A 24,072-nucleotide genomic window follows, 5' to 3' on the forward strand; every position below is an offset into this window, starting at 1 on the left:
AAAATGACGTTTTTCCATCCATTTACAGTTAAATCAGTTAGGGTCATGTAAAATGTGCCCTGACTCAATTTAGTGTTTATAAAGCCCTGAAAACACGAAAAAGTAAGGGACATTTCAAAACTGCCCTGACTCAAACGTCAATTTCAGTACCTTTTCACATTTTAACTTGTTTCTTTATAACATTTGCACAAAATAATTTTTTTATGAAAAAGAAATCCGATTAAAGAGGTACGCAATAATTGTTGTATTTTCCTTGTTTTGTTCGATGAAAACAATATTTCAGCCCCACTGACAGGTATGGTTATACATGTCATTTTCGAAAGCCCGAGAAAAGCCCACGAGATGAGGAAACAAGGGTTTGATCATGAAGGAGGGGGGTTATCCCGTCTGCGACTGTGCGGCTTTCTTACGTTGATAAACATTGCCTATTCTCAGAAACTGGCAATGAATGTGGTGCAAATGTAAATGTGACGCAAATTAAGCATTTGATGAATATTCGTTCATGGTTTACCAGACTGGTTTTGTCCACCAAACTTTGCTAAGTAAACTTTGGTTGCTTCACTTCGTCTATTTGAAGCTACTTCGGCTGGGGTCACCAGTTGCGATACAGCTGCGCCATTTTATAAAATAAAGTTTTTGATATGCAAGGTGTGTTTGGATATCATGTGCATAGTAACAGATCCGTTGCACGGGTCCCATAAGCATAAGGAATACCCTCCCCGTAAAATCAGTCTTTATAAAAATGTATCTTTTCGGTCTGAACATCTCAGAAGTTATTATGAACAATACACCTAATCGGATTCAGTCACGGGAAATGATGTAGATGTTGCAAGTGTTCTTAAAGTACGCCCTCAAGAACTATGAAATATAACGTGTAATTCCGAATTCGAACTGAACTAGCAGTTCGCGCAAGGGCAACACCCGTATTGTGTTTTCCGGGTTTTCACCCTTGCACGCCTCGTCACACCTCTCTACGTCCCTCTGCGTCTTTCTATCTCTGAGTGTATCTCTCTCTATCTGTATCTCTGTTGATCTGTCCGTCTATCTCTCTCACCTCGTCCTTCCTCTTTTTGTGCGTTTGAAGAAGTTGTAAATTCATATTTAAGTGAGAATTCCATGGCCCGCAAGCCAACCAGCGTAATTCTCGTACAGGCCAAGCTTGAGCTGACAGCGAGCTCTTCCGAAAAGCCGCGACACCCGTTGTCTTAAAAGTTGATGTTGACTTAGTTCACGTCTGTGATCTGTTAATGTTTGAGTAGGGTGAACGCAATGATTTGTGTTCTGTTTTCATGTTAAACGTGTGAGTGCCAGGGGGTGAACGCGATGCAGGGAGAGATTCACCCGAAATCCCAATCTGGCAGAAACTAACTCACTACTGCGCAGACTCGATCACTGGTAAAACCTGAACTGGGCTGCCAAATTTCAAGTAGGTTTGTATGAAGTAGAAGAGACACAAGAGGAACACTTGCACCTGATTTTTTTTTTATTCACGGACTTGAACCAAGTCTAGGCCAATGTGTGCCCTAGTGGTTAATATTCCGCTGGATTTACTCGACGTATGTTACTCGACGAAGGGATCGAATTCATAATACGCAACTATTTTTCTACTTGCTAAGGTCAACTTTTTTCTGCTCCTAATAGAATTGTCCTCATCAAACGAATAGTGGACGACGACAGGTTGATTGGTTAATTTGCATAACAAAAGGGCGTATTGCGGCAGAAAAGTGGAATGCCAGCGGTATGGGTATCGGTTGGGGGAGTCCACGTGCGCAGTTCGACATGTGCCGGTTTCACGCTTCTGCAGTTTCCGAAAAAGTGCTTCTGGACTAGCTTGTTGAGGCATTCACCGAACGATATGACGATTTCCTATCAACTGGTGGAAGTTGTCATATTCCTGTTGGGTATCTTAGCAAGCGTCAGAGGTGAGTGACGACAAATTAACACTGGGCCGGTACCGTTATTTGCAAACGCGACACGGGTGCAAATCCAAACTGTAAAGTGTACGTAGATGGGCGGCGGTGGAATTTTTACTGTCAAACTTGACCTCGTTTGTCATTAAAATTGCAAACCAGAATAATATGGGTTTCTTCGGCACTGCTTCAATCCCTACCTCCATGCCAGTACAACCTCTAAGATATTTTCTCGATTGCTGAAGAATCGTTTGACTTTTTACAATGATCTACTTCAGAAGGGTAGCCATTTCTTTCCTGCAGATGTTTCATCGAACACAATATGAATATTGGCCGATCGACGTGCATCTTCAGGTGAATAATAATTTGGACAGGATTGTGGTCAATGTTTGCCGAGCTGATCACAGCCAACTTCTGGTATTTTTGGGAATATAAATACACCGATAGTTGTATGTTCAAAGTATGGCTACCGGTGCATTTCACAACTTCCGAGGACAAGGCAGACATTTGTATGTCCATACTTCGACATACTTTGACGTCATCCGCTTCGAAGCTCAAATCCAACACATCAATACAAATATATCGTTAGCAAGAGTAAAATTTTTGATCTTTGAAATCTAACTGATTTTTTCCCCCGAACAAACATTATCCGCGCATAAGAAATTCTACCTCGGGAGTCCCTGTAATGGACCATGTAATTTATCGGGTGTAACTTCACCATAGCAAAGCAAGGAAATTTAACTCTAACATGTTTACCTTTAGCAAAATTCACAGACTTGCATTATATGATGTGCGCGCTAGGTTTTAGGGTTTGAAAACAGAACGATTTGATTTTAAACAGATAACGGAAAACATGTGAAAATAACACACACGGCGAGCAGTGATGGTTGAGAGACCTTTTTTCTTCATGCGGGCACGGCTGGGAGGGGGGGGGGGTAGAGTAACGGTGATGCGGCTAGATGAGTTGTGCGGTTTGCGCAAATGACATTGACGCAGTTGTTAATTTGCATTGAACAAAATGGCGGAAGAAACGCTGGTCCATGTGTAGTCACCTTCACTTCCACCATGCTATCACAGACACTTCCCTTGCATGTCATGTTCATAGTTATCAGTTTCGCTTTCTGCTTTTTAGCTTCGTATATTTTAGAATCACAGTACTGTAATAATTTTACAGAGAAAGGTTCCAAGACAAGAAATTGACCCTTTAAAGCTTACAATTCTCTGGTGGTTTATAAGCTCAGAACCCCGTAAATTATATATTTTCGGAAAGCCTAGATATAGGGGAACATTTTGGTTACCACAGTGTCACCATTGTTTACATAACTATCACGTGACAGGTAATTTGCATAACTTTTCAAAAATCGGTTGATACAATCCATAAACATGTTTTGAAATAATATATATATGACAAAGGAAAAACTAATTAATCCAGAGAAAAACCTTCATTCATATATTTGTCGCGGAGAAAGTTACATATAACTGACTGAGTTTTACACTGTGGCAAAGTCTCAGTATTTCTAATAGAAAAAGGAATATCATTCCAAGTGATAGTTGCACGATAAAGAAATGACCTTTGTCCAGATAAATAAATGATCTCTTCTTACGCTCGGAAAACATAGTCATACATTGGATGATAGCTGTGTATACCATAGAATAAAACTTCGCCAAATATTATGTTACATGTAGATCTCTTTGCACTACTTTGCAAGGAATAGATTTCAAGTGCAAAAGAACTTAAAGCCGCGTTTTACACTATTTCGTATATACCGAAACCTGGCACAGCCATTTTTACCTGTATGAACCATTCCCGAAATTTGTTGCATGGCGGACTACTTTATTTTTGCAATTTTTACATCATTTTATTATCAACAAACCAAATCTAACACTAACAAAATAGTTGGCAAAAAAGTTCACTGTCTGAAGTCCGATACAGATTTTAAAATGTCCAGCCTTGAATTTTTTGACAATGCTTGCCGTTTCAATATATTAACAGAAGTAGATTCTACTACAGTAAGTCCCAATGTTGACTCGACCACCGAAGAAATTCTCGAGGCTGATGCCAATGGAATTGGAACGGTGGATATCTCGACAGAGGCTACAGTAACCTTCCGTACTGACATGATAACGACAGAGGGCACCGAAGAAAATTTGGTCACCGAGGAATCGGAGCAGAGCTCTGACGAAGTTGTAACTGTGTACCACACCACGGCGGACGAACCTGTCGATGTTGCGAAAGCCCAGCGCATGGGACTATGGGACGCTGCGAACGACCAGCACCCAGAGGCAGAACCGTCACCTGAGCCTACGTCCAATGTGTCGACCGCCACATCCGTAATTGCGACCGCACCCTTGGATAGTGAAGCTGAACCAGGCCAGGAAATTTTGGCGACTGAAACGGCAGTTTTGGGGGATCTAAACGGCAGGATATCAAATGGCACAGCTGATAGTCTGCCGCCGGTTGCCGTTCATCTTGTTTTACAGTACGGTGGAAAGAATGCATCATCATCACACCAACAATATGCAGCGTCATCACTTGCGACGGGCAGCAGGCAATCCTCTGTAACGACCGCGGGGGCGCTGTCAAAGAGTTGCGACCTCGATTGCATAAATGGAGACTGCGTACTCCAGGAATATGAAGCCACCTGTCAATGTCATGATGGATACGAACAAAACCATGACCAAACATCATGTTCAGGTAAACATAACCATACCTAACTTTGAAAGTCGATTTAAAAGGGAAACTTTGTCTCAATTTTGTCTTGAAACAAACGAACTGATAAGATGCATACAACTTTCAAATGAAAACAAAGGATCACCGTAAAGTAAATAACCAATGCCCACAAACACTGATGAGATATCTGGGGATTGAAGAATGTCGCTACAAGCGTAGCTAGCTAGTCGCATATGTTCAGTTTCTCTGTTCACGAATAATTACCTTACGTGAAGACTAACGGTGGTTTCTTCTGAGAGTCGATGAGACCAGAACGCTTTAACCTCCTCTAAATGAAAGATTCCCTGCTTGCTGTTGATGGGTATGGGATTATCTATTCCATGTAAGCAAAGTGGGTGTAAAATTTAATCAGGTCCTGACCGAGCGGGCTACCTAAATGTGTTGTTTAAGTTCAATAAGGAAAAAATGTAAGGATTTCTCGATTGAACAATATTAGTTGCGACCAATTTTTTCACAAACCTTACCAAAAAAATGGCCCAATATTTTTAGGTCCGTAACTGCCCAGTTAGGGCGAGAGTACACCATGGGATGGTAACGTGTGTTATCAACCAATCAATTTACTTTGAAATGAAAAATGAAGGAATCCGCAAAACAAACCGACATGCAACAGATCATGCGAAAAAGAAAGTTACCGTTTTCAAACAATTAAAGGGCGGTGGTCATCGGAACGGCGCTAAACAGTCGCTAGGGACCCCTACGACCGATATAAACAATGTATCCAGGCTACGTTGGCGATTGATGAAAGTTAAAATATGTTTGTCTTTATGTAAATCGTAAAATTTAAATGTTGCAGCTATTTTGACATGATGCATCTATATATAATACATGAAATACATTGTTTTGTAAACAAGAAAGTCGCACATGCGCAGCTCCGACGGCCACTTTCCTTTTAATGGTAAATAAAGTCACCTTCATCCCGTCTTTTGTCTCATTATAGACATTTCAGAATGCAAGAGTACAACTACCAACGACTGTTCACAATTTGCAAAATGCATCGAATTGGACGGGTCTTTTAACTGCTCCTGCGCAGATGGCTACGACGATTTGTCACCAGATCGAGCCAGGCCGGGTAGAGTTTGTGAAGGTAAGGTGATAATGATAGTGGATGCATTGGATGATTTTAGTTCAAGTTGCCAACTCTCAGCTGAACAGTATTCAACGACAATGGCGAAAAACTGTGAAAGTTGTTCCTTTGATAGTTTGCATTTAGCAAATGCTTGGGTCAGATTCACTCCGTTGATGTCTTAGGACATCGCAGCTTTCACAATTACTGTGATTCTACAAGACAACAAATAGTTTACAGAAAAAGCGTTGAAACATTTTATGCGCTTGTCTGTTCTCCTTCTACGAGTCACATTGTGATATTTATAAGGCACATTTATAAGGCATATTTATATGGATTATTTAAAATTTTGGAGCCAATGCACGTTCTTCTGGAAGACGCTGGTCCTAAAATTAAGTTTACCGTAAGGGAGCTTTCAGTAATTACAGGGGGTGGGCCGGGGGAATTTCGCGCACACCTGTACCGTAAAATGTGACCCTCCCCCCTATCCTCCCGTCTAAAATGTGACCCTCCCCCTTGTCCGACATTCTAAAACTTAACCCTCCCCCCAACCACTGCGGTATTCTCCCCAGGAATAACTAAAACAGTATCAGCTAATTTACATAACAATGGTTCAATTGTTATGTTAGGGACAAATTACAGAGGGGAGGGCTGGTGTTTTGGAGGGACAGTCGCAATTTATCAGGCAAGAATTTTTGAAGAGATATGGTATTTCATACATTTGAGGGAGGGTCACCATATTTTGTGCAACTATAAGAAGGCAAGATGTAGCTGATTTAGTGCTCCATCCAAAAATATCAAATCATAATACATGGAGTCTATCAGGCAAATTATTGATAATTTACCTCCACAAAACATGCTATATCTTTATTCTATATATGTTTGATAATGTATTTCAATGTACTTTGCTTGAATAGGGATGTAAAATGTGCATTTGTGTACAAGAAATTGATTTCTGAATTTCATCTAAAAAGTTGGTTCACTATCCATGGTGTCTATGATGATATTATAAATAGTTTTTTCCAATACAAAATAGGTAAATCTTTCCATTTGAGTACTCTTGATTATTGATATTAATTTTCTTGATTAGACTAGAGTGGTTACAAGTCCATGGTTGTGTAAGAAATTTGATTTTGGAATTTCACCTAAATGTCGATTCACTATGAATTGCGGTCTATGATGAAACGATGAATAATTTTTTGTAAGTACAAAATTAGATAGATCTCTGCATTTATGTATGCTTGATTATTCATATTATTGTTCTTGATTAGACTAGAGTGATTACAAGTCTACGGTTGTGTAAGAAATTTGATTTTGGAATTTTACTGAAATGTCAATTTACTATGCAAGGCGGTCTATAATGTGTACGTATTTTGTTGGTGATTTCCTATTCAGGAAATATCACATGGACAATCAAAGTTTTGGCCATAAAATCAGCTTCTGTCAAAAGTGACCCTCCCCCCAGGATAGGTTTATAAAAAGTGACCCTCCCCTTGAACTGTTTTCTAAAAAGTGACCCTCCCCAATTCACCCCCCGTGTAATTACTGAAAGCTCCCTAAGTTAGTTACTGGACTTTGTTGGATGTTCTTGACAGCTCTAAGTGAAGCAACGATGCAAGATTTTACATAAAGCTGTCAATTTTCTTCTTTTTATAGTGGCATCATCAGATATCTGTCCATCCACATATTGCCTCAACGGAGGGACGTGTCATGGTGACTCCATTGCCAATCAGACTTGCAGGCGAGTAAAACGCTTACATTCAGAGCTATTTGCTTACGTTATTATATCACCTGATCGACACCAAATACCGCTGAAGTGGTTGCTTTTTAATTAAATGGAAGTGCGATTGACTGATTTCTTGAGACTAATTCATTGCAGCTGTTACTTCTTCAGCAAATATTGCAGGCTTCAAAATTATACTTTTAACATGTGGTCCGTGCGAACTACAGTAAAGGTATATTGGAGATCTAAATGTAAGCATACTATGGTCCTTCCAGTAATGTAAATTATAATCAAGGTTATATTATTGCCACTTTAGGAAGAGCACGGCTCGAGGACAGATATTCGGACTCTTAAACTTTTCTAATTCTTTTCTGATCTACACACATTTAACATTTATTCATTGATAACCCAAACGCTCATGTTACAGATGCCGTCAGGGACTCAGTGGAGAACGGTGCGAAATTGTTTCAGAAAGCCAAGTGGATGATCTAACAGGTTAGTGGGTACATTATGTTTGGGAATGTAGAGTTGGCAATGTTTCTTGAACACGTCATGCTACCCACTTGATATTCATGTTTGAGGAATGGAAGAATGAATGAACGAACGGTTGAATGAATGAATAAATGAACGAATGAATGAATGAATAGATGGTGTTCATTGAATCATGAACAGAATGATTGAATGGATGGATGGATGGATGGATGGATGGATGGATGGATGGATGGAAGGATCAATGAAAGAATGAATTGAGAACACAATCGGAGTGGATAGTAAAGCACTTACAACAAAAAGAACGTCAAAACATCAGTAGACTAAATATGTGTATGCTTATAACTTCATAACATATCATAAGTACTAGTAATCAAAAACAGTCACTGTTGCGTTATCGATCAATATCCCTTAGACAACGCCAGAATTTTAGAAATAATGTACACCATGAAAGTAAGCAGACATTGGGATAATTTTGGGAAAGTAAAAAGAAACGACAAAACTTAAACTTGACATGAAATTTTCGCTGTTGTTAGCAACTTAAAATGTCTCATAGTCCTGTCGCTTTCTCGACTGCAGGCAGGAGAGGATATCGAGTCCTAGCGTTTGTCCTGGCAATCGTGATCGGCGGCATGTTGACAGTGGCCGCCTTAGTGTACCTGGTGTTCTGGTGCCGCATCCGACGACGATCGGGCAGATACTTCCGAAAGAAGAAGCGTAGCTCGGACTCCTGGGACAGCAGCTACGAGTCGTCGTTCACGACTGGCTCGGGTCTGTTCGCGTCCAGCGTTGACGCACACAGTGATCAGCGGTCGGAGTCGTCCAGTCAGCGTTCGCGAAACTCTCCCGTAATCAGCGTGAGTCAAAATATTTAGCAGTGCTTCCAAGTTGCATGTTCTACACACCAGGTGTTTGCTTGGAACTGGCAGAATCATGGCTTGACTTTCTACATAGAAGGAGCCGAAACCTGTGATTCTTCATGTTTATGCTAGCATTAATTCAGGTTATATTAAGAAGTTTCAAAACATTGCTTACCGGTAATCACCAAAAACTGCACATAAAATATTTTCATCACGTTAACCTTGTGAGAATGTGGCTGTCATGCGCAGTTACTCGAATAAAAAACTCTTTTGAATAGATTTCTCTCAATTTGAAAATCGTTTGACAAGATTGCGTGAACCTTGCATAATTCGAAAACATGACGAGAATTATGTAAGGCATTCATCATTTTCGCAAAAATTCATAGATAGTATTGTGTTACTTATCTTTCAAGGACTTGTCCTTACAAACAGCCTAAATTCTGTTCAAGCTGTATTTCGGTTCAGATATATGTTCGCAGTAGAGAGATAATCTTGTTTACAAAATATCTGTAGAGTTTAATTTAATTAGTTGGCGGAGGAAGATTTGGGGTCGCTTGCTATGGTAAGCGCCCTCAACTCTGCTGCAAACAAACAAACAAACAAACAAAAAAGGTTCGAATATGCTGATGCACATGCGGTGTTCGTTTATTTCAGGTGGGAATGAGGGCAAGACTCAACGATGATTTTGTCAAGGAGCTTCAAGCTCAAATATCAAGTCTTTCGGGATCGGCACACTCTAATGATAGCGTTGAGAACGAGGTGAGTAAACGCTCTGTTGATAAAGCAATTTCCGTGAGTTGGCTGAAAACACGCCTTATTGACTTTGCCCAAGCCTCCATACATTTACGAGCACCATGTCAACATACATGACCTTAAACTGATAATATGATATACTTGAAATGGTGAGATTCGTCATTACTGTGAAAGAACGCGTTCCATAATTTACTAATTGTTATTCAAAGCTGAACCCTATGGTTGTTCGGGACTACATCATCGGCGAATCATTGCAATACGGTACACCAGGATTACTGAGACTGGAGACTCTTGATTTGTTAAAACTATGCGGTTCATTTCTTGTACTCACAAGTTTTCTTTCCGTCTGTCTGTCTGTCTGTCTGTCTGTCTGTCTGTCCTTCTTTCTGTGTCTTTCTGTCTGTCTGTCTGTCTGTGTCTCTCTGTCTGCCTGATTTCTCCGTCTGTCTGATGTGTCTGTATCTGTGTCTGTCTGTCTGTCTTTCTGTCTGTCTGTCTGTCTGTCTGTCTGTCTCTCTCTCTCTCTCTCTCTCTCTCTCTCTCTCTCTCTCTCTCTCTCTCTCTCTTTCTCTCTCTCTCTCTCTCTCTCTGATAGAGATTAACATTATTTATCTAGCTCGAAAAAAGGACCAGTGTCAAGTGATATACCACATTCTTTGAAACTTTCACCAGCTTTTGATAACATAATTAATCATTGTACGGTTGCATATCCATCAAAATACATATCAGTTTATTTTTGTAACTAATAAGTGTTTCAAAGAATGTTTGATTGCCTTTTTAAATGCTTGACTGTTAAGACAATCAGGGATTCTGATATGGGTTTACGAAAAGAAGTTCATTGATTGCAATTATAAAACCAAGCAGATTTTGATATTTTATATAATATATGTAAGCATAATTCAAAGTGAAGAGCATGGTCCCAAAAACACTCTGAAAAGTATGTGGTTAACACTGATTTAAGAGCCGAAGAATCCACCTCGGTGAAATATGTTAGATAAAACTGTAAAAAAGGAACAAATTTTAAATTCGAAGAAATTTTGGTAAGCTAGTAATTTTTGATCTTACTATCCCCGCTAAAATTCTGAAGCCACGGCTAATATGAAGAACAACCACTGCCACTCTGAACTGAAGCAAAATAGAAAATTGCATATCAGCAGGACGATCAAAGGAAAGTGTTTTTTCTAGTTTCATATTTTCCTTTCGGTGCACAGGTGGTGATCCGACCCAAAAAGTGGGTAGCTGAGGAGGCGAGAGGGAGGACGCCCCTGAAGTGTAAACAGTATTTTGGTAGATTCTCCGGTCCCCGGCCTCGTTCGCGAGAACAGAGAAGATTGAAAGATAAAGGCGAAGAGTCAGCTCGTGAACTCAGTATCCATTCCAAGGTATCCATTTTAAACATCTTTTTCTTATGCCTATCTCTCAGCTACAAATGACACCGCCTGACACTCCAGCTATTAACATTTATCACACCAAGACTGCAAGTTAAGCAGAAGATCGGTTGAACAATAGATAATAAAATGGTGAAACCATTGCACATTTTTCAAACGCGCGCAAAAAAAGTGTAACGCCTTTTGCATAAAAAGTAACTGAGGAATGCGTAACTCCCGAAATAATGAGGAAGTGAACGAATGCATGTGAGGTGACAACGGACAAAGGAAGACAGAGGCAGTTAGACAGGAAGACAGAAAGGGTAACAGACAGGCGGGTAAATCTGTCTACGATACATGGCACAGAACAGACGACAGTCAGTGATAAACAAATATACACCCTAAGATTTGTGAATTTCTGTTTCCTCCCGCCGTAAAAGCATCAAGTTTTTCCCTTTTTTCTCTCTCCACAGGACTCTTCTACTTGTGGCCGGTGGATTTAAGAAGTTACAAATGAGAATATATTAATGGGCCCCAAATCAACGAATTTTGCAATTTTGGGGATTTTAGATGAGAATTGAGATATATATTTATATTCAAAAGCATTTTAGCTCACTATTTTTGTACATGATCGAAAGACACGCATAGAGATATATTAGCAGCTCTTTAGAGTATTAAACTTTCAGGTCCTTACTTGATAGTGTAGGCTGCGGGCTCAGCTTAGAGCTAGGTACTGTGGGATTAAAAATGTCATTGCGTCGTTTTAGCGCAGTTGATCCTAAAATCTCCGTCAAGTGAGTGAAATAGAGACATTTACATACAACACGCGGCGTCATTTACGCTGCCCTGCGAGCGAAAACTCGATATACACGCGCAGTTGATTGGACGAGTCTGCTTTACCTGTTCGCCATATCATCAGGGATGCAGTTTGACAAGTCGCCCTGTTTCTCCCTCCCCTCCCCTCCCCTCCCCTGCCCCAGCGAAAGATAGTGTACTACGCGATCAAGATATGAGGAAAGTTCAACGTTGTTTCTTAGAACACAACTACTGGATCGTCTACGACCGTAAATTCCCATGTTTACTTGCTCGAAAAGTCACCCGGAAAGTTGTCAAAATAATCTACAATCCCATGGCTAGGTCATTGACCTTCAGCGACGTCAAATGATAGTCTTCAAAAAAGACTGAACAGCCCATTCGGGATTTACTAAGGAAATGGGAATCATGAAGAGATTGCTTCATCTTGATTTGTGTAATTTATTTTTCCGGTTGTATTATGTCTTGTTTTGTTTTGTTCGGTCAAAATTAAAGTGTCTATCTGTCTAAGGAAAATGGGAATCATGAAGAGATTGCTTCATCTTGATTTGTGTAATTATTTTTCCCGTTGTATTATGTCTTGTTTTGTTTTGTTCGGTTAAAATTAAAGTGTCTATCTGTCTATATTAAGAATGCATCTAAAGAAAAATTAAAATGGCGTGCTGTTGAAAGTTCAAAATCTCGGCTGTAATACGCAAGAGCGACAACTCGCGCTTACGATAACAATCGGAGGTACGTCATCAGTGTGTACTCCCTTCTTGGTGATCACGGTCAACCATTAGGGACCTTGTGGAGACGATCAGCTACCGGAACTGGAGTACAGACGACCACAACCTTAGCGGAAACTCTTCCTAAAGACCTTTGACCCGAATGGTGCATTGTGGACAAATTTAGCAAAGGTCAGCCATGCTGCCGTTTTGGTTTTCAGCTACCATCAACTCACAACACAAAAATCAGAGTAAATAATCGGAAATGGTACTCCGATTTCTTTATAAAGCTTTGAAATTTATTGTCCGTCGCGTCATACTTGTCGGCTCTCTTTCCCCTGAAACGTTTAAATGGCTACTTTACCGTCATGCGACCATCTCAAATCTGCTAACTCACCACGAGGCTGAAATATTTTTGACCAAGATAAGAGTACTTTCATGTCTCCTTACAATGTTTATGGCAACATGATGATCACTCATTTTAGTGATTTCAAAATTTCGACATCGAAGTATCTATGGTTTCCCGAATGACGCAGGCTCTATCGCCAACCCTCATAGCTCAGGGTATTTAACTAAGACTGAAAAGAATGGTTGCCACCTGTGTTCTTGTAGGCGTAAAGGATCGATTTTAGTTCCAGATGTCGGAGGAAAATTACTGAAGGCATTATTTCAAAATGCAATTGCTGGGTATTGTTAGTCTCCTTACGAATATGTTGGAATACAAAGTGTCAGCTTTCCCGATGCAATGCGTGGAGTACATCATACAATGTAACTGTTTCGACATTTCGACCTGATGTTGGAGGTAGATTTGCAAACTACATTTTACTAACGAAACAAAACAATGGGAAAAAAATCTTCAACTGTTACAGCTGACGTGGCTCTAAAAGGAAATTGGTTTGATTGCGGAGACGACCATCGGAGCTTTCAGTTAGTAAAGTGCAGTCAACATTAACAAAAGATTTTGAGAGTTCCTCAAACAACGGTGTGTGCACCCCTTTCAATGATACCGTGGATAGATCGGCGATACTCCATCGACAATTCTGTACTAAAGCAAGTGTGAAGGTTTCTTGGCAGTTCGCGCCACATCAGTCTGTTAATCCAGGTTCCTGACAAGGCCATGTAGGATGCTTTGATTGAGTCGGGCAAGAGCGAGTAGTATGCGTTGATTAGCCGGCTACGCATCGTTCGTTCGTCTGCCACCTTGAACATGGCCAATCGAGAGTTTGTGGTTGAAAGAATTATCGGTGAACCGTTGCTATAGTGAATTCTGCATCAAAAAACAATACAAAGGCAACCTTTGGGCGTCGCTTAAAGTTACCAACAGGATGTCTCTGCCTGTTTGACTGATTCATATCGGACCTCTGAATCCTCGCCCTTTGTGTCTCGTAACACACAAGATGTAGAATAATATTTGAGGCAACTTTGTTCGTAATTTCGCCGTCGGCGTCGTCTAGACCTTTAAAGCTATGGACAATTTTCCGCGAATTTCAGTAGCTAAAGTTAGCTGAAAATCGTGTGGAAAGAGAGACGAAAATTTTACGTTTGTGAGAAGTCTAATCACGTCATACCACTAAGCTTTGTATGTCTGCTGATTCCGTGGATACGACCCCCCCTTTTCGGGTTTACTTCCAAGAATCTTTTTGGCTGTCCCGATATTGTTTCGTAGTAAGGTCATATTAAAATGGCGTAGGTATGTTAAAACACGGGTGTTCCTCATCTGAATGGTAAATAATTTTAAAATTGTAGTAATTTTGTCATTTGGCTAGATGTTTCGGATTTAGTTTACCATTTAATTTCTGACAAAACGACTTTTGAAATTTCGCCTAGGTTTCTAGTTTAGCGTATATTTGCTTGTCTTTATGCTTTTCAGTTGATTGGTTTCGCCGCAAAAATATGTAAATGTAACTAAAATACTTAAATATGTGTTTAGTGTAGAATTTTCACGTATACATAATATGTGTAAATATTTGTCACTAATTATTTGCAATTATCTGAGTTAAAAAAACATTGATATCAGCTCTGTCTTTTGTGCTGAGTCTGTTATCTTTTCTGGTCGCTTGGCAAGATTTATTGTAGCCCTAAATGTCTGTGGCGTTTGAAGAAGAGTCGAACATTATTTTGTAAGTTTATACACCTTTTTGTCGTAAGGATGGGGATGAAGAAGCAATGTAGCGAATAAAGAGCAACACTGAGAACACCAATGAAAGGACTACACAAGCGTCCAGTGTTTTCTTGGCCATGAGGGTATCGTCAGACGTTTGTTCACTCTCGGCCCCGATAGTCACCTCAAAACAGGCTGCTTCATGAGGTCAGAGATCGAGGGAAACATACAGTTTTGGGCGACTCTCAGGCCGAAGAAAAAACACAAGTATGTGTTTGCCTCTTCAAGAGTGTGCGCATGCTTAAACGGCGTAAGCAGTCGTCTGAACTGTTAACCAGTTTACAGTTTAAGAAACTGTTAACGGGTTAAAAGGGCCAAAGAGATGCATGACACATGACCTTAAATTAACGAATTACGATAGAGATTTTGGATGAGCAGTAAATTTCCCAGAATTCATTATGATTTGTATCCTCAGATTCCCCAGAGAAGTCTACCAGGTCTCCCATGTGTAGACAAATTCATAGACTAGTTGTAAAAATTCTGAAAATGTACTTTTAAGGACACCGTTCTTCTCAATTCTCATTTTAAATGATTTGGAAAATTATGCAAGATTGAGAGAGGAGATAGCATTTTTGTAAAATTTTCCACTAATTGTTTCTTCAGCCATACAGAATAACGTAATGGAAAGTAGGGAGACTAGTTGCACCTGATTTTTGAAACAAAAGGATATTGATTTTTTTCAATGGAAATGACAGAAGAAATTTGCATTCTAAGTTTTCTCAGAGAATGACCCCTTCAGTTCGTCATAACTTGCTGCCTAAAAAGTATGGCATTTGTAGTCCCTACAGAACGTGACTTCCATGGTTGTTTAATGGTTATTTGGAAACTTTCACTGAAATTTCCAAACGTACTTTTACTTGATATTATTTATCAATTATTCTGATGCTGAACATTATTGCTTACATACAGAACTGAAAAAATTATAAGAAAAGTAACCTTCAAGGATACAAATCAAAGAGAATTATGGGTAATTTATTTTACTGTGAGCAGTATGACAAGGCTGGATTAGAACATGCTGCGTCTCTGCTGGAGAGGTTTATCTGCATGTTTAGACAGTAACATGCCTACACTACATGTATCTGCAACTTCTTGGCAGACTACTATCCAAAATGTTGGATTATCACCTGATTACATATCAACAAGAAGTTCATTTTCATGGCAGAAAAGGTCTTCACGTACAGCACAGCAAGAAATACGTTTTACTTGTAGGTAGATCGGTCGTAAAATATTATATGAAGTCTGACCAGAGTGTACCATTGTCCGGGCAACCTGCACGAACTCGAACGGCTTGTTGCAGAGTTGAGGGTCAAAGGTCCTACAGCTGTGGCAAGGGAATTACGATTGAATGATTTAATTTCAATGTTTTTCATTGGAAAGATAAATCTTAATTTCACCTGACAATAAATCAAAACAAAAACATTCTTTCTCTGAGAGTTAGAGATTACCATGGCAACTGTCTCTTTCCGTAGACCGAGGCACCATAGCAGTGCAATACTGATATATTGTTCGCCATATTCTCAAGTCAAAAGCAAATATGTGTACTACGTCATCGAAGGTGTCTTACGATCGCAAAAAAGTCTGCTCAGTTCAGCTGCGTGATAGCTTTCAGGAAATTCACATTCGATACCCAGCAACAAAGAACAAAATCTCTGGCCGGTTTTCTAAGTTAATGGCTTTGTAACCGTTCACAATTTGACATGATGCACCGTTTGGCACTTTTCATCAGCAAGTGTTACTGGATTAATCTTGCTGTTACGTGCAGGAGCCGCAACGATACGGTGTAATCCTTGAAAAGTTCTCTTTGATTGAGTGTCTAGAAAACCACGGACTTGGCCCCCAAATATTAAAAAGATAGCGAAATCTAAACTAAACATTCCATGAAGATACTTCTCTAGCATTGTCTAACAATCGTACAAGAAGTTCAAATACACGATATTTTGACCATGAATTCGAGTGATATCTATAGTGAGCTTCGACAAACTATAAAACGAGTTTCACCGAGGCTCAAAGCATAATATGACCTCTCTAAGCTTCGGCTGCTAAACGAACGCTGACATGTCGATATTTAAAATTTAAAATGGCCGCCATCCCTGTGATAACTCTATGGGGAAAAATACAATTTTCGAATTTTGAAAAACTAAGCCGGCCAAAAGATTTCTTACACCAAGAGCTTTATAATGAACTCCCACAAGAGGACCGAAAAAGTTTGAGTGTCCAACTATATCTTAACAAGAGGCGCATTTTTAAGTGTTAAATGAAGCATTCAAGTTATCTTACTGTAAACAAGCCAAGGGCTTTTGGTTTAAGGTCCAGCCCGTCCGAAATGAGTCCAGTAGGCAACTAACGTTGCTGAATAGATCCGCGTATACTGATAATGAAGGTTTTGCACACCCGGCCGAATAGCTGGTTTTCTTCCAACGATATGCGCATGGCATTGCAGCGTTTTGTCAAGTCTTTTTTCCAGGCCCTTCACATGACCAATGCAGTGAGTAAACAAGGTGAACTACATGACATTATTCAAGTAAATATATCTTCGTGTTAAAGTGCAATGTGCAAGGGAAATTCTGATGTGGACAAACTCACTAACTCCCGTACGGCCGATTCAATCCAAATCCACCGACCAGCTATGAGTATTGATTTAAAGTAATTATGAAACGAAAGTAATTCCTGACAAAAAATACCTCATGATGATACGATTACATACTAAGATACATAACATAGATAAATACATAGATAAATACATACATACATACATACATACATACATACATACATACATACGTACATACATACACACACAGTACATGCATGCATGCATGCATGCATGCATACATACATACATACATACATACATACATACATACATACATACATACATACATACATACATACATATAGGTCTTTGAACAAAGGTCTGAAATCTGACCGAACGTGCAGACCCCGTGACAAGGGCCTCTACATTATCCTGTATAAGGGCCTTGGGCCATTTGGGTAGGCAAACACTGGTCTCAGCCTGACAATATTCACAACCATGTTGACAGGGTAGGGATGGAATGCTTTAAAGGGACAAAGTCGGCCATTTTTCATGAATTTTATTTGATACAAGATACTACTTTATTGTTTGACATGTTGAAAGATACTGAATGAATGGGTGACCATGCATATATTCGACCTCAGTTTTAGACACGATACATGCAACCATTGCGAAAACGAATTAATGGTCATGACCATTAATTCATTTTCACCATGGTTTCAGTTAATTTGTCTAAAGCCGGGGTCGAATATATGCATGGTCACCCATTCATTCACTGTCTTTCAACATGTCAAACAATATAAGTAGTATCTTGCATCAAACAAAATTCATGAAAAATGGCCGACTTTGTCCCTTTAATCTGCAAAGTGCTGTCACGTGAGTTTCAGCTATTACGATTGGAGCATACAAACTGACAAAGCTTTCTAAAAAAATCTGTAAATTAAATGAAAAATGTAAATAAAAGCCTTCTCAAAATATTTTGGCAAAAAAAGGTAGAAACTCTTTGTGTCTGCTCTAGAAAACTTGACCCACTTTTAGGCTGAACATTGTAGACAGGAGTAGAAAAAGAAAATATTTTTTTTTGCGCGAAAAATCATAAGAACAGGCCAATTAATGTTACTCTCGCTAAAACTAAAATAACACACCTATAGTGAACCTCATGAAATTAAGTGAATATTGTATTTAAACAACCAAAGGACAACGCTAGTATCGCTGTTCTTCCTTACCGATTCTGTTATGTCACTTCTTGAAAATCTGGAAACCAGGAAAAGTTAGAATGTACAGAAATAGCTAAGCGCTGAAAGTTTATACCATTACAGTCATCTACCTTAAGGTAGTTCGCGCCTCGAAAGTGAAAGACTTAAACTTTTGCTCAAACTTTCCTTAATGAAACTTTCAACCATTCTCTTCCAAAATCAAGAATAAAAATCGAGGGCCACAGTGCAAATTTTGGTACTAGGGAAACAAATAACCCAAGATTTACCGATATTCAAAATTCAAAATGGCCGCCATCGCTGTGTTAACTCTATGGAGAAAAAAAATAAAATTTTCGAATTTCGAAAAAACTAAGCCTATGAAAAGTTTTCTTTCACCAAGAACTTTAAAATGAACCCTTACAAGTGGTATATCAGAAAAGAATTGTAAAAGTTTGAGAGTCCAAATTTGTGTCCCCGAGGCGCGTTCTACCTTAAAAACATCATCCCTCCCATCGCTTGAAATACAACATATGTTTCATCAGGTATGTCTTCCTATTGATTTTCTGAAAGTGTGGCTGTTCATTTTATCTGTCTGAAGGCTGTCAGGCTTCATTGCCCAACCGTTGAGGGCGAATCTTTGAATTTGAAGTCTAATTGCGAGTCGCCGTGCAACGTGTATTGCCCGGAATTTTCCATTCAAAAATCTCCGAATCAGAGGGCGTTGTTGGGCAGCTTGTAAAGGTGTCACTGGGTTCATACTTGCATGGCAATAGCGAATCTAAAAATAACTGGAAACATGGCGTCAAATTTAATTTCACTCGCTATGTTCGTTTGTTGGGTAGTAATTTCCAGTTTAGAGGGATGTAAAATATCGATGTAAATTCAGCATAACATTTGATTTACTATCCGCCATTCGTGGATCACGGTCGTCCGTAATCTAATCGTGTTTGCACACGTTTCTGCCTGATTGTTCGCGTCTTTTTTTGAAAACAGGTCGATGGTACGTCAAACAGGGAAAAGGCAATTTGAGAACTACAAAGAGAACGATGCGTATACCATTATATCACTGAAGTACACTTCAGCTCTGACATGTTTGGGAGTGAAAGTGTTTAGGTGAACTGTTCGGTATCATGCGAATATAACCAGACCTATACAAGTGAAATTCAAGCTGCCGGCTGTATGGCGGCACACCCGTTCGAATCTAGTATACAGTCTGCAAACCGACGGAACACTTACAAACGATAAACGTAGGCTTGCAACTCGCTCTTTGGGACACTGTTTACTCAATCAATTTTCTGTTGGCATTAACATCCAATTTGGTCTCCATTTAATGCCACACGATCGACCGAATGCATCGCCATGGCAACTCGCTGCGCCATTGCAGTTTTACGGAGTTACAATAACAACAGCTTGTTGTGCAGTGGGTGACATGAGGTCACTGCTTTCGCCTTTGTATGGGCGCACTTCACCATATGACACACATGTATATATTGTTCGTGTTGTGAAATATTGTGCGCCATTTTTTCGAACAAATTCGTGGCCGTTTTAAGGTATGTGTAAAAAGTGCATAAATTGACGCAGATTTTGTCCCTCTGCACTGTTCTGAACAAGTGGACAATTTTACGGAGAGGGTGACAATACGAGAACCAGCTACAGGCGGCCCAACCTCAACTCACTGCTGAGCAAACCAGAGCCACTGACCCGTCAGGGGGCCAAATGTCTTGCGCACTACCCCGATACGAATAAGGAAAAGGATTTTGGACAGAAAGGACCCGCTCAGGTAGGGCAAGCGTTGTGTGGTTTTTGGTATGGAAGACTGACTGACACATGGAGCTGACACGGATAAAAATCTGCGCAATCCTGTGCTACTGTCTCGCCGTCCTTGGCAGTTTTCATTGTCAAGGTGAGTTTGCATGCAAAGAGCTAAAAGTCCCCCCTAGCTTCGGGTCATGCAGGTATTTGTGTGCCCACGAGCGTTACTCTTTAAAGACCAGGGCTTCTAATTTCCTGATCTTCTTAATCACTGTCAAAACCACACGATGCCTTCTGCATCGCTCTGCGGACCAGCACGAAAGCATTGTTTGATGAATCGATCGAGAGCCGTGAATAGAAAATGACGATTACGCCTGGTAATTCGATTTAATGGGTTATTTTTCGACGTTTTTTTAAAGGCCACGCCCAATACATAAAGAAAGCGAGGTATGGCCAGTACTACAGTGTACGGTGCTTTGTACATCTTGTATTCATGTGTACCAGGAAATATATGTGCGACAACCTCAGATGAGAATTTTTCATCCAAAAATACGACAGTATTGTCATCATTTAAGCTCTGTCACCTGAAAGTGTTTAGGGTCAGTGATGTGATGATTGAAAACACGAAAACGTTTTACAATCTCAAAAGTTCAAAGCCATGGTTATTTTTTCACCCGTCCTTCGGGACAGAACGATTGTCTGTCGAACAAACCAACCTCTCCATGACTTTGACAGCACTGTGAAACAAACTAAAAGAAAATGCCAGCAACCGCAAGCTAGTACATAATGTAGGACAGACTTAGAGAAGTCGTGTCCCCCATGATATGTCCAGGGACCAACGTATTATGCCATAATAAGCCAAAGTTATGACACACTCATTCTGTCCAGTCTCATGTTTTGTTTTATTTGGTTCGCAACTGCTATTCTTGTTTTGTTTGTTCCAGTCATAGCGTGTGTGTGTGGGTATGCCATTCCGATAGACATACAGCTGCATTAACAGTGTTTTATATCGTTTGCACACTGTTTTTTCTCCGCATAGTCAACCCCATTTTCGTCAAAATTGAACGACTGAAAATGTTTAAAAAATTCAGCCGTCAGTGGTTGACCCACAGTCTACCTTGTAAAACAGAAGCCGTTTCTCTTACTACTTCAGTCTACACATAATTGAATGATCTCAGAAATATGGCGCCATTTTCACGATCGTCAGGCACCGAAAGTACCGAGCCGTGATACCGCGCAACAACAATAGCAACCCCTCTTAACAGAAATGTCATTTACAGCTACCAGAAATGTTTCCGGACGATCCTTTGCGAGGTAACAAATCTGGAAATTTACCGGTGATATCTCATAACCGGTAGTTAACATTTATGAATGAATCCTATTAGATTCTTGCAATATGTGGTGCTGCGAAGCATGTTTCAACGGTATAATCAGACAAACATTTCGAGTCAGTATTCGAAACGTTCCATGTACATATCGGCTGATTGACCGGGATACTGCCAATCTGTTTAATGCAATTGCGTAGACAAAGAACCGCCCAGCTGTCTACAAATGATTGTGCAAATCACACACTAAAGCCATACTCAGAAACTCTTAGCGTAAAAAATGTTCTGAAAATACAGATAACTTCGGTCACGCAACGTTTGTTGCCAAAGGTCTGCAACAGCTTCTAAACAGTAAATTCAAACGATATGACATTAAAGGTACACTGTCACCTGTTCTAATTTTGCCACAGTTACCATGGAAAGAGAAAATCTAACCAATCACAGATTTTAAGCGGGTGGCCGCTTTTTAAAATCAGCGCCCTCGCATGGGCATTTTGAATACCAAGGAACGCCCCTTTGACCATATATGGGCATATTTAGATTACAGGTGACTGTATACCTTTAAACTGGTCCAATAATCATTTTCATTCAAGGTAATACATTACCAGGTCCATGGGACATTTGAGATTTACAAATTTAAGTAGGACCATCCTGAACAACACATCCTGAACAACAGAACAACACATCCTGCTCGGGAAGAACAATCTTTTGTATGCCGTAGTTTTAATGTTCAGGATACGTTACTGGTTTCTGGGATAAATCATGCGTTTGACGTGGCTGCATTCGCTACAACAAGGTCCGTGACGGGCTTATATAATAATAACTTTATTGACGTTATTCCCTCAAAGGTGAACATAGTCAAGAGCTAATACTATATATGAGTTGACTGCATGGTGTCTCAATATACGCAATGGACGGACAGTTATTGCTGTAAGCTAACACAAAAGGGGACATGACATTTCCAGTCGACACTAAAAGCAAAGTAATTTGTCAGCTAATTCAAGACGGCGATTTGCTGTCGGGAGATAAGTGCCATATTTAGTCGTCTGAAGGCATTAAAACAACCGTGTCTTGCAGTCAGCTCACACGGACAGTCGGGTCACCGTACCGTTCACTTTTCAAATAGCTTCAGGGACAGGCGGGTACAATTCCCATGAATGTCCGGTTGTGAATACATACTCTGTTGAAACGTTGCGTCAGTAGAACGTGAGTCGAATACAGCACGCACAGCTGTAGAACTGACGCTTGGCTCTAACAATGTGACTACCTGTGCGAATCCAATTTCTTTGAAAGACATACACTGCTATGTTCAGAGCTGACTTTCTTCTTGTGAGCCCTTTCAGGGCCATGACCTCATAGCTTGACCCTAGAAGTTTCTTAAAGATCTACAAGAAGCGATGACAAAACACCTTAGCAACGTCACTTATAAATACCCGACCAACATGACTACTAACAAGATACTCCTAACCACGGCAACCAGAGTGTTGTTTGTTTATTTATTTTTGAAATTTCAGTTATCTTAGGGCGGCCGCCTACAATCCCATCGCAGTAATCATAAACAGATGACTAGATTTTTCAAGACGGAGAAATCAGGCTCTTGAAAAATTCTTATCAATCTCACAATACATTTCCAGTCTCAACAGACCTCGACATGCACGCACTCTCTACAAGGGTCTACTTTACGGCAACAGGTGATTCGGCATCTGCAGTCATTATTTTGCTCCGCTTACAACCTGTGTAAAATCACGCAGGCAAGCGTGTAGTATGGTCTGGTTGTTGTCGGGCGGGGTTTTCGGTAGGGAGAGCCAAATCATGTATCAAGGGAAGAAGCGAGGGCAGTTGGGAAAAGGGGGTGTTTTTTTTTTACAAAATACAGCAGGAGGGCAGTTACAAAGACTTATTATTTTCCAGATAATTTCAGTTTTGTTCAATGTAAGTTAAAAACACATTTGTATGTAAATCCCTCTGATCAAAACACCAAAATAATCTGATTGGCTGCCTCTGGTCATAGCCGCTCAGTCATCTTTGTTTGACGAAGATGAGGTAAATCACTATGTTTGTGCACTCTGAGACTGTTCAGTAATTCTTTCGCAGTTGCCACTCACCGCTGCTTGAAATTCCATTAACCCTTGCGATTCCTCATTGAAACCTAATGATCCCTTTAGGTAGTAATCGATCGTTTTTTTCTAATATTCGACTAGTTCGTCTAAATGAAGAAGTAAAATCACAAACATACCTTAAACTGCAACACTCTCGCGCTCGCTTTCGCATCAATATTTTTCACATTTCCTTTTGTTTTTTCATTAAACAACGGATTCAAAACAGTCTGAAAAAAAACCAAATTACTTTTACGACGGGCATACAGAGGGGAAGCGATGATTATATGTGGTGATGCAATGAGAGTGTACAAAGGAAATCTAAGAGTAACTGCTTAGGTATCCCCATGGCAACTTCTTTTGATGACAATTTCCAGCTTACGCGTCAACGTTGTGTGATCTTAAATTTTCATTGTTAGGCCGTTCAAAGAAAATTCTTTGTTTGCCACCCTTAAATTTTCGATAAACCTACCAGTACGGCGCGCCAAATGTTTCAAAAATATTTATCGATTCAGTGCAAAAATAAACTGTCTTTCTCGATTGAAATAAAAATTCGGTGTCATTAGCAAGAAAATAAGTAAGAAAAGTATAAT

The 24,072-nt window shown here is 39.9% G+C and overlaps 3 protein-coding genes across 3 annotated transcripts in view; all 3 read left to right on the forward strand.

Moving 5' to 3' along the window:
• Positions 1–1,751: 1,751 nt before the first annotated feature.
• On the forward strand, positions 1,752–7,791 carry LOC139117613 (EGF-containing fibulin-like extracellular matrix protein 1). The gene is made up of 5 exons (XM_070680854.1): positions 1,752–1,922; positions 3,904–4,605; positions 5,579–5,725; positions 7,361–7,449; positions 7,744–7,791. Exons 1-5 carry the CDS (start codon positions 1,856–1,858, stop codon positions 7,789–7,791), a joined length of 1,053 nt encoding a protein of 350 aa, XP_070536955.1. The 5' UTR covers positions 1,752–1,855.
• Positions 7,792–7,853: 62 nt separating this feature from the next.
• On the forward strand, positions 7,854–14,613 carry LOC139116935 (uncharacterized). The gene is made up of 5 exons (XM_070679671.1): positions 7,854–7,922; positions 8,496–8,773; positions 9,431–9,535; positions 10,741–10,911; positions 11,370–14,613. Exons 2-5 carry the CDS (start codon positions 8,549–8,551, stop codon positions 11,397–11,399), a joined length of 531 nt encoding a protein of 176 aa, XP_070535772.1. The 5' UTR covers positions 7,854–7,922; positions 8,496–8,548; the 3' UTR covers positions 11,400–14,613.
• A 4,893-nt stretch (positions 14,614–19,506) lies between these two features.
• The window catches only part of LOC139116934 (fibropellin-1-like), a 62,350-nt gene continuing 57,784 nt past the window's right edge, over positions 19,507–24,072 (forward strand). Inside the window, exon 1 of the mRNA XM_070679669.1 lies at positions 19,507–20,209. Within this exon, the coding sequence (XP_070535770.1) occupies positions 20,134–20,209 (76 nt within the window). The 5' untranslated portion in view covers positions 19,507–20,133. The remainder of the gene's footprint in view (positions 20,210–24,072) is intronic.

Source organism: Ptychodera flava, chromosome 18 (genome assembly GCF_041260155.1).
Source record: "Ptychodera flava strain L36383 chromosome 18, AS_Pfla_20210202, whole genome shotgun sequence".
In the NCBI taxonomy this organism is placed as follows: domain Eukaryota; kingdom Metazoa; phylum Hemichordata; class Enteropneusta; family Ptychoderidae; genus Ptychodera; species Ptychodera flava.

What these genes read in the sequence shown, in the direction of transcription:
- LOC139117613 (XM_070680854.1), top strand. Translation starts at nt 1,856, where the DNA reads ATGACGATTTCCTATCAACTGGTGGAAGTTGTCATATTCCTGTTGGGT. An exon ending in GCCGGGTAGAGTTTGTGAAG is followed by an intron (nt 5,726 to 7,360) that starts GTAAGGTGATAA and finishes TTCTTTTTATAG; the next exon opens with TGGCATCATCAGATATCTGT. An exon ending in CCAATCAGACTTGCAGGCGA is followed by an intron (nt 7,450 to 7,743) that starts GTAAAACGCTTA and finishes TTGCCACTTTAG; the next exon opens with GAAGAGCACGGCTCGAGGAC.
- LOC139116935 (XM_070679671.1), top strand. Translation starts at nt 8,549, where the DNA reads ATGTTGACAGTGGCCGCCTTAGTGTACCTGGTGTTCTGGTGCCGCATC. An exon ending in GAAACTCTCCCGTAATCAGC is followed by an intron (nt 8,774 to 9,430) that starts GTGAGTCAAAAT and finishes CGTTTATTTCAG; the next exon opens with GTGGGAATGAGGGCAAGACT. An exon ending in ATGATAGCGTTGAGAACGAG is followed by an intron (nt 9,536 to 10,740) that starts GTGAGTAAACGC and finishes TTCGGTGCACAG; the next exon opens with GTGGTGATCCGACCCAAAAA.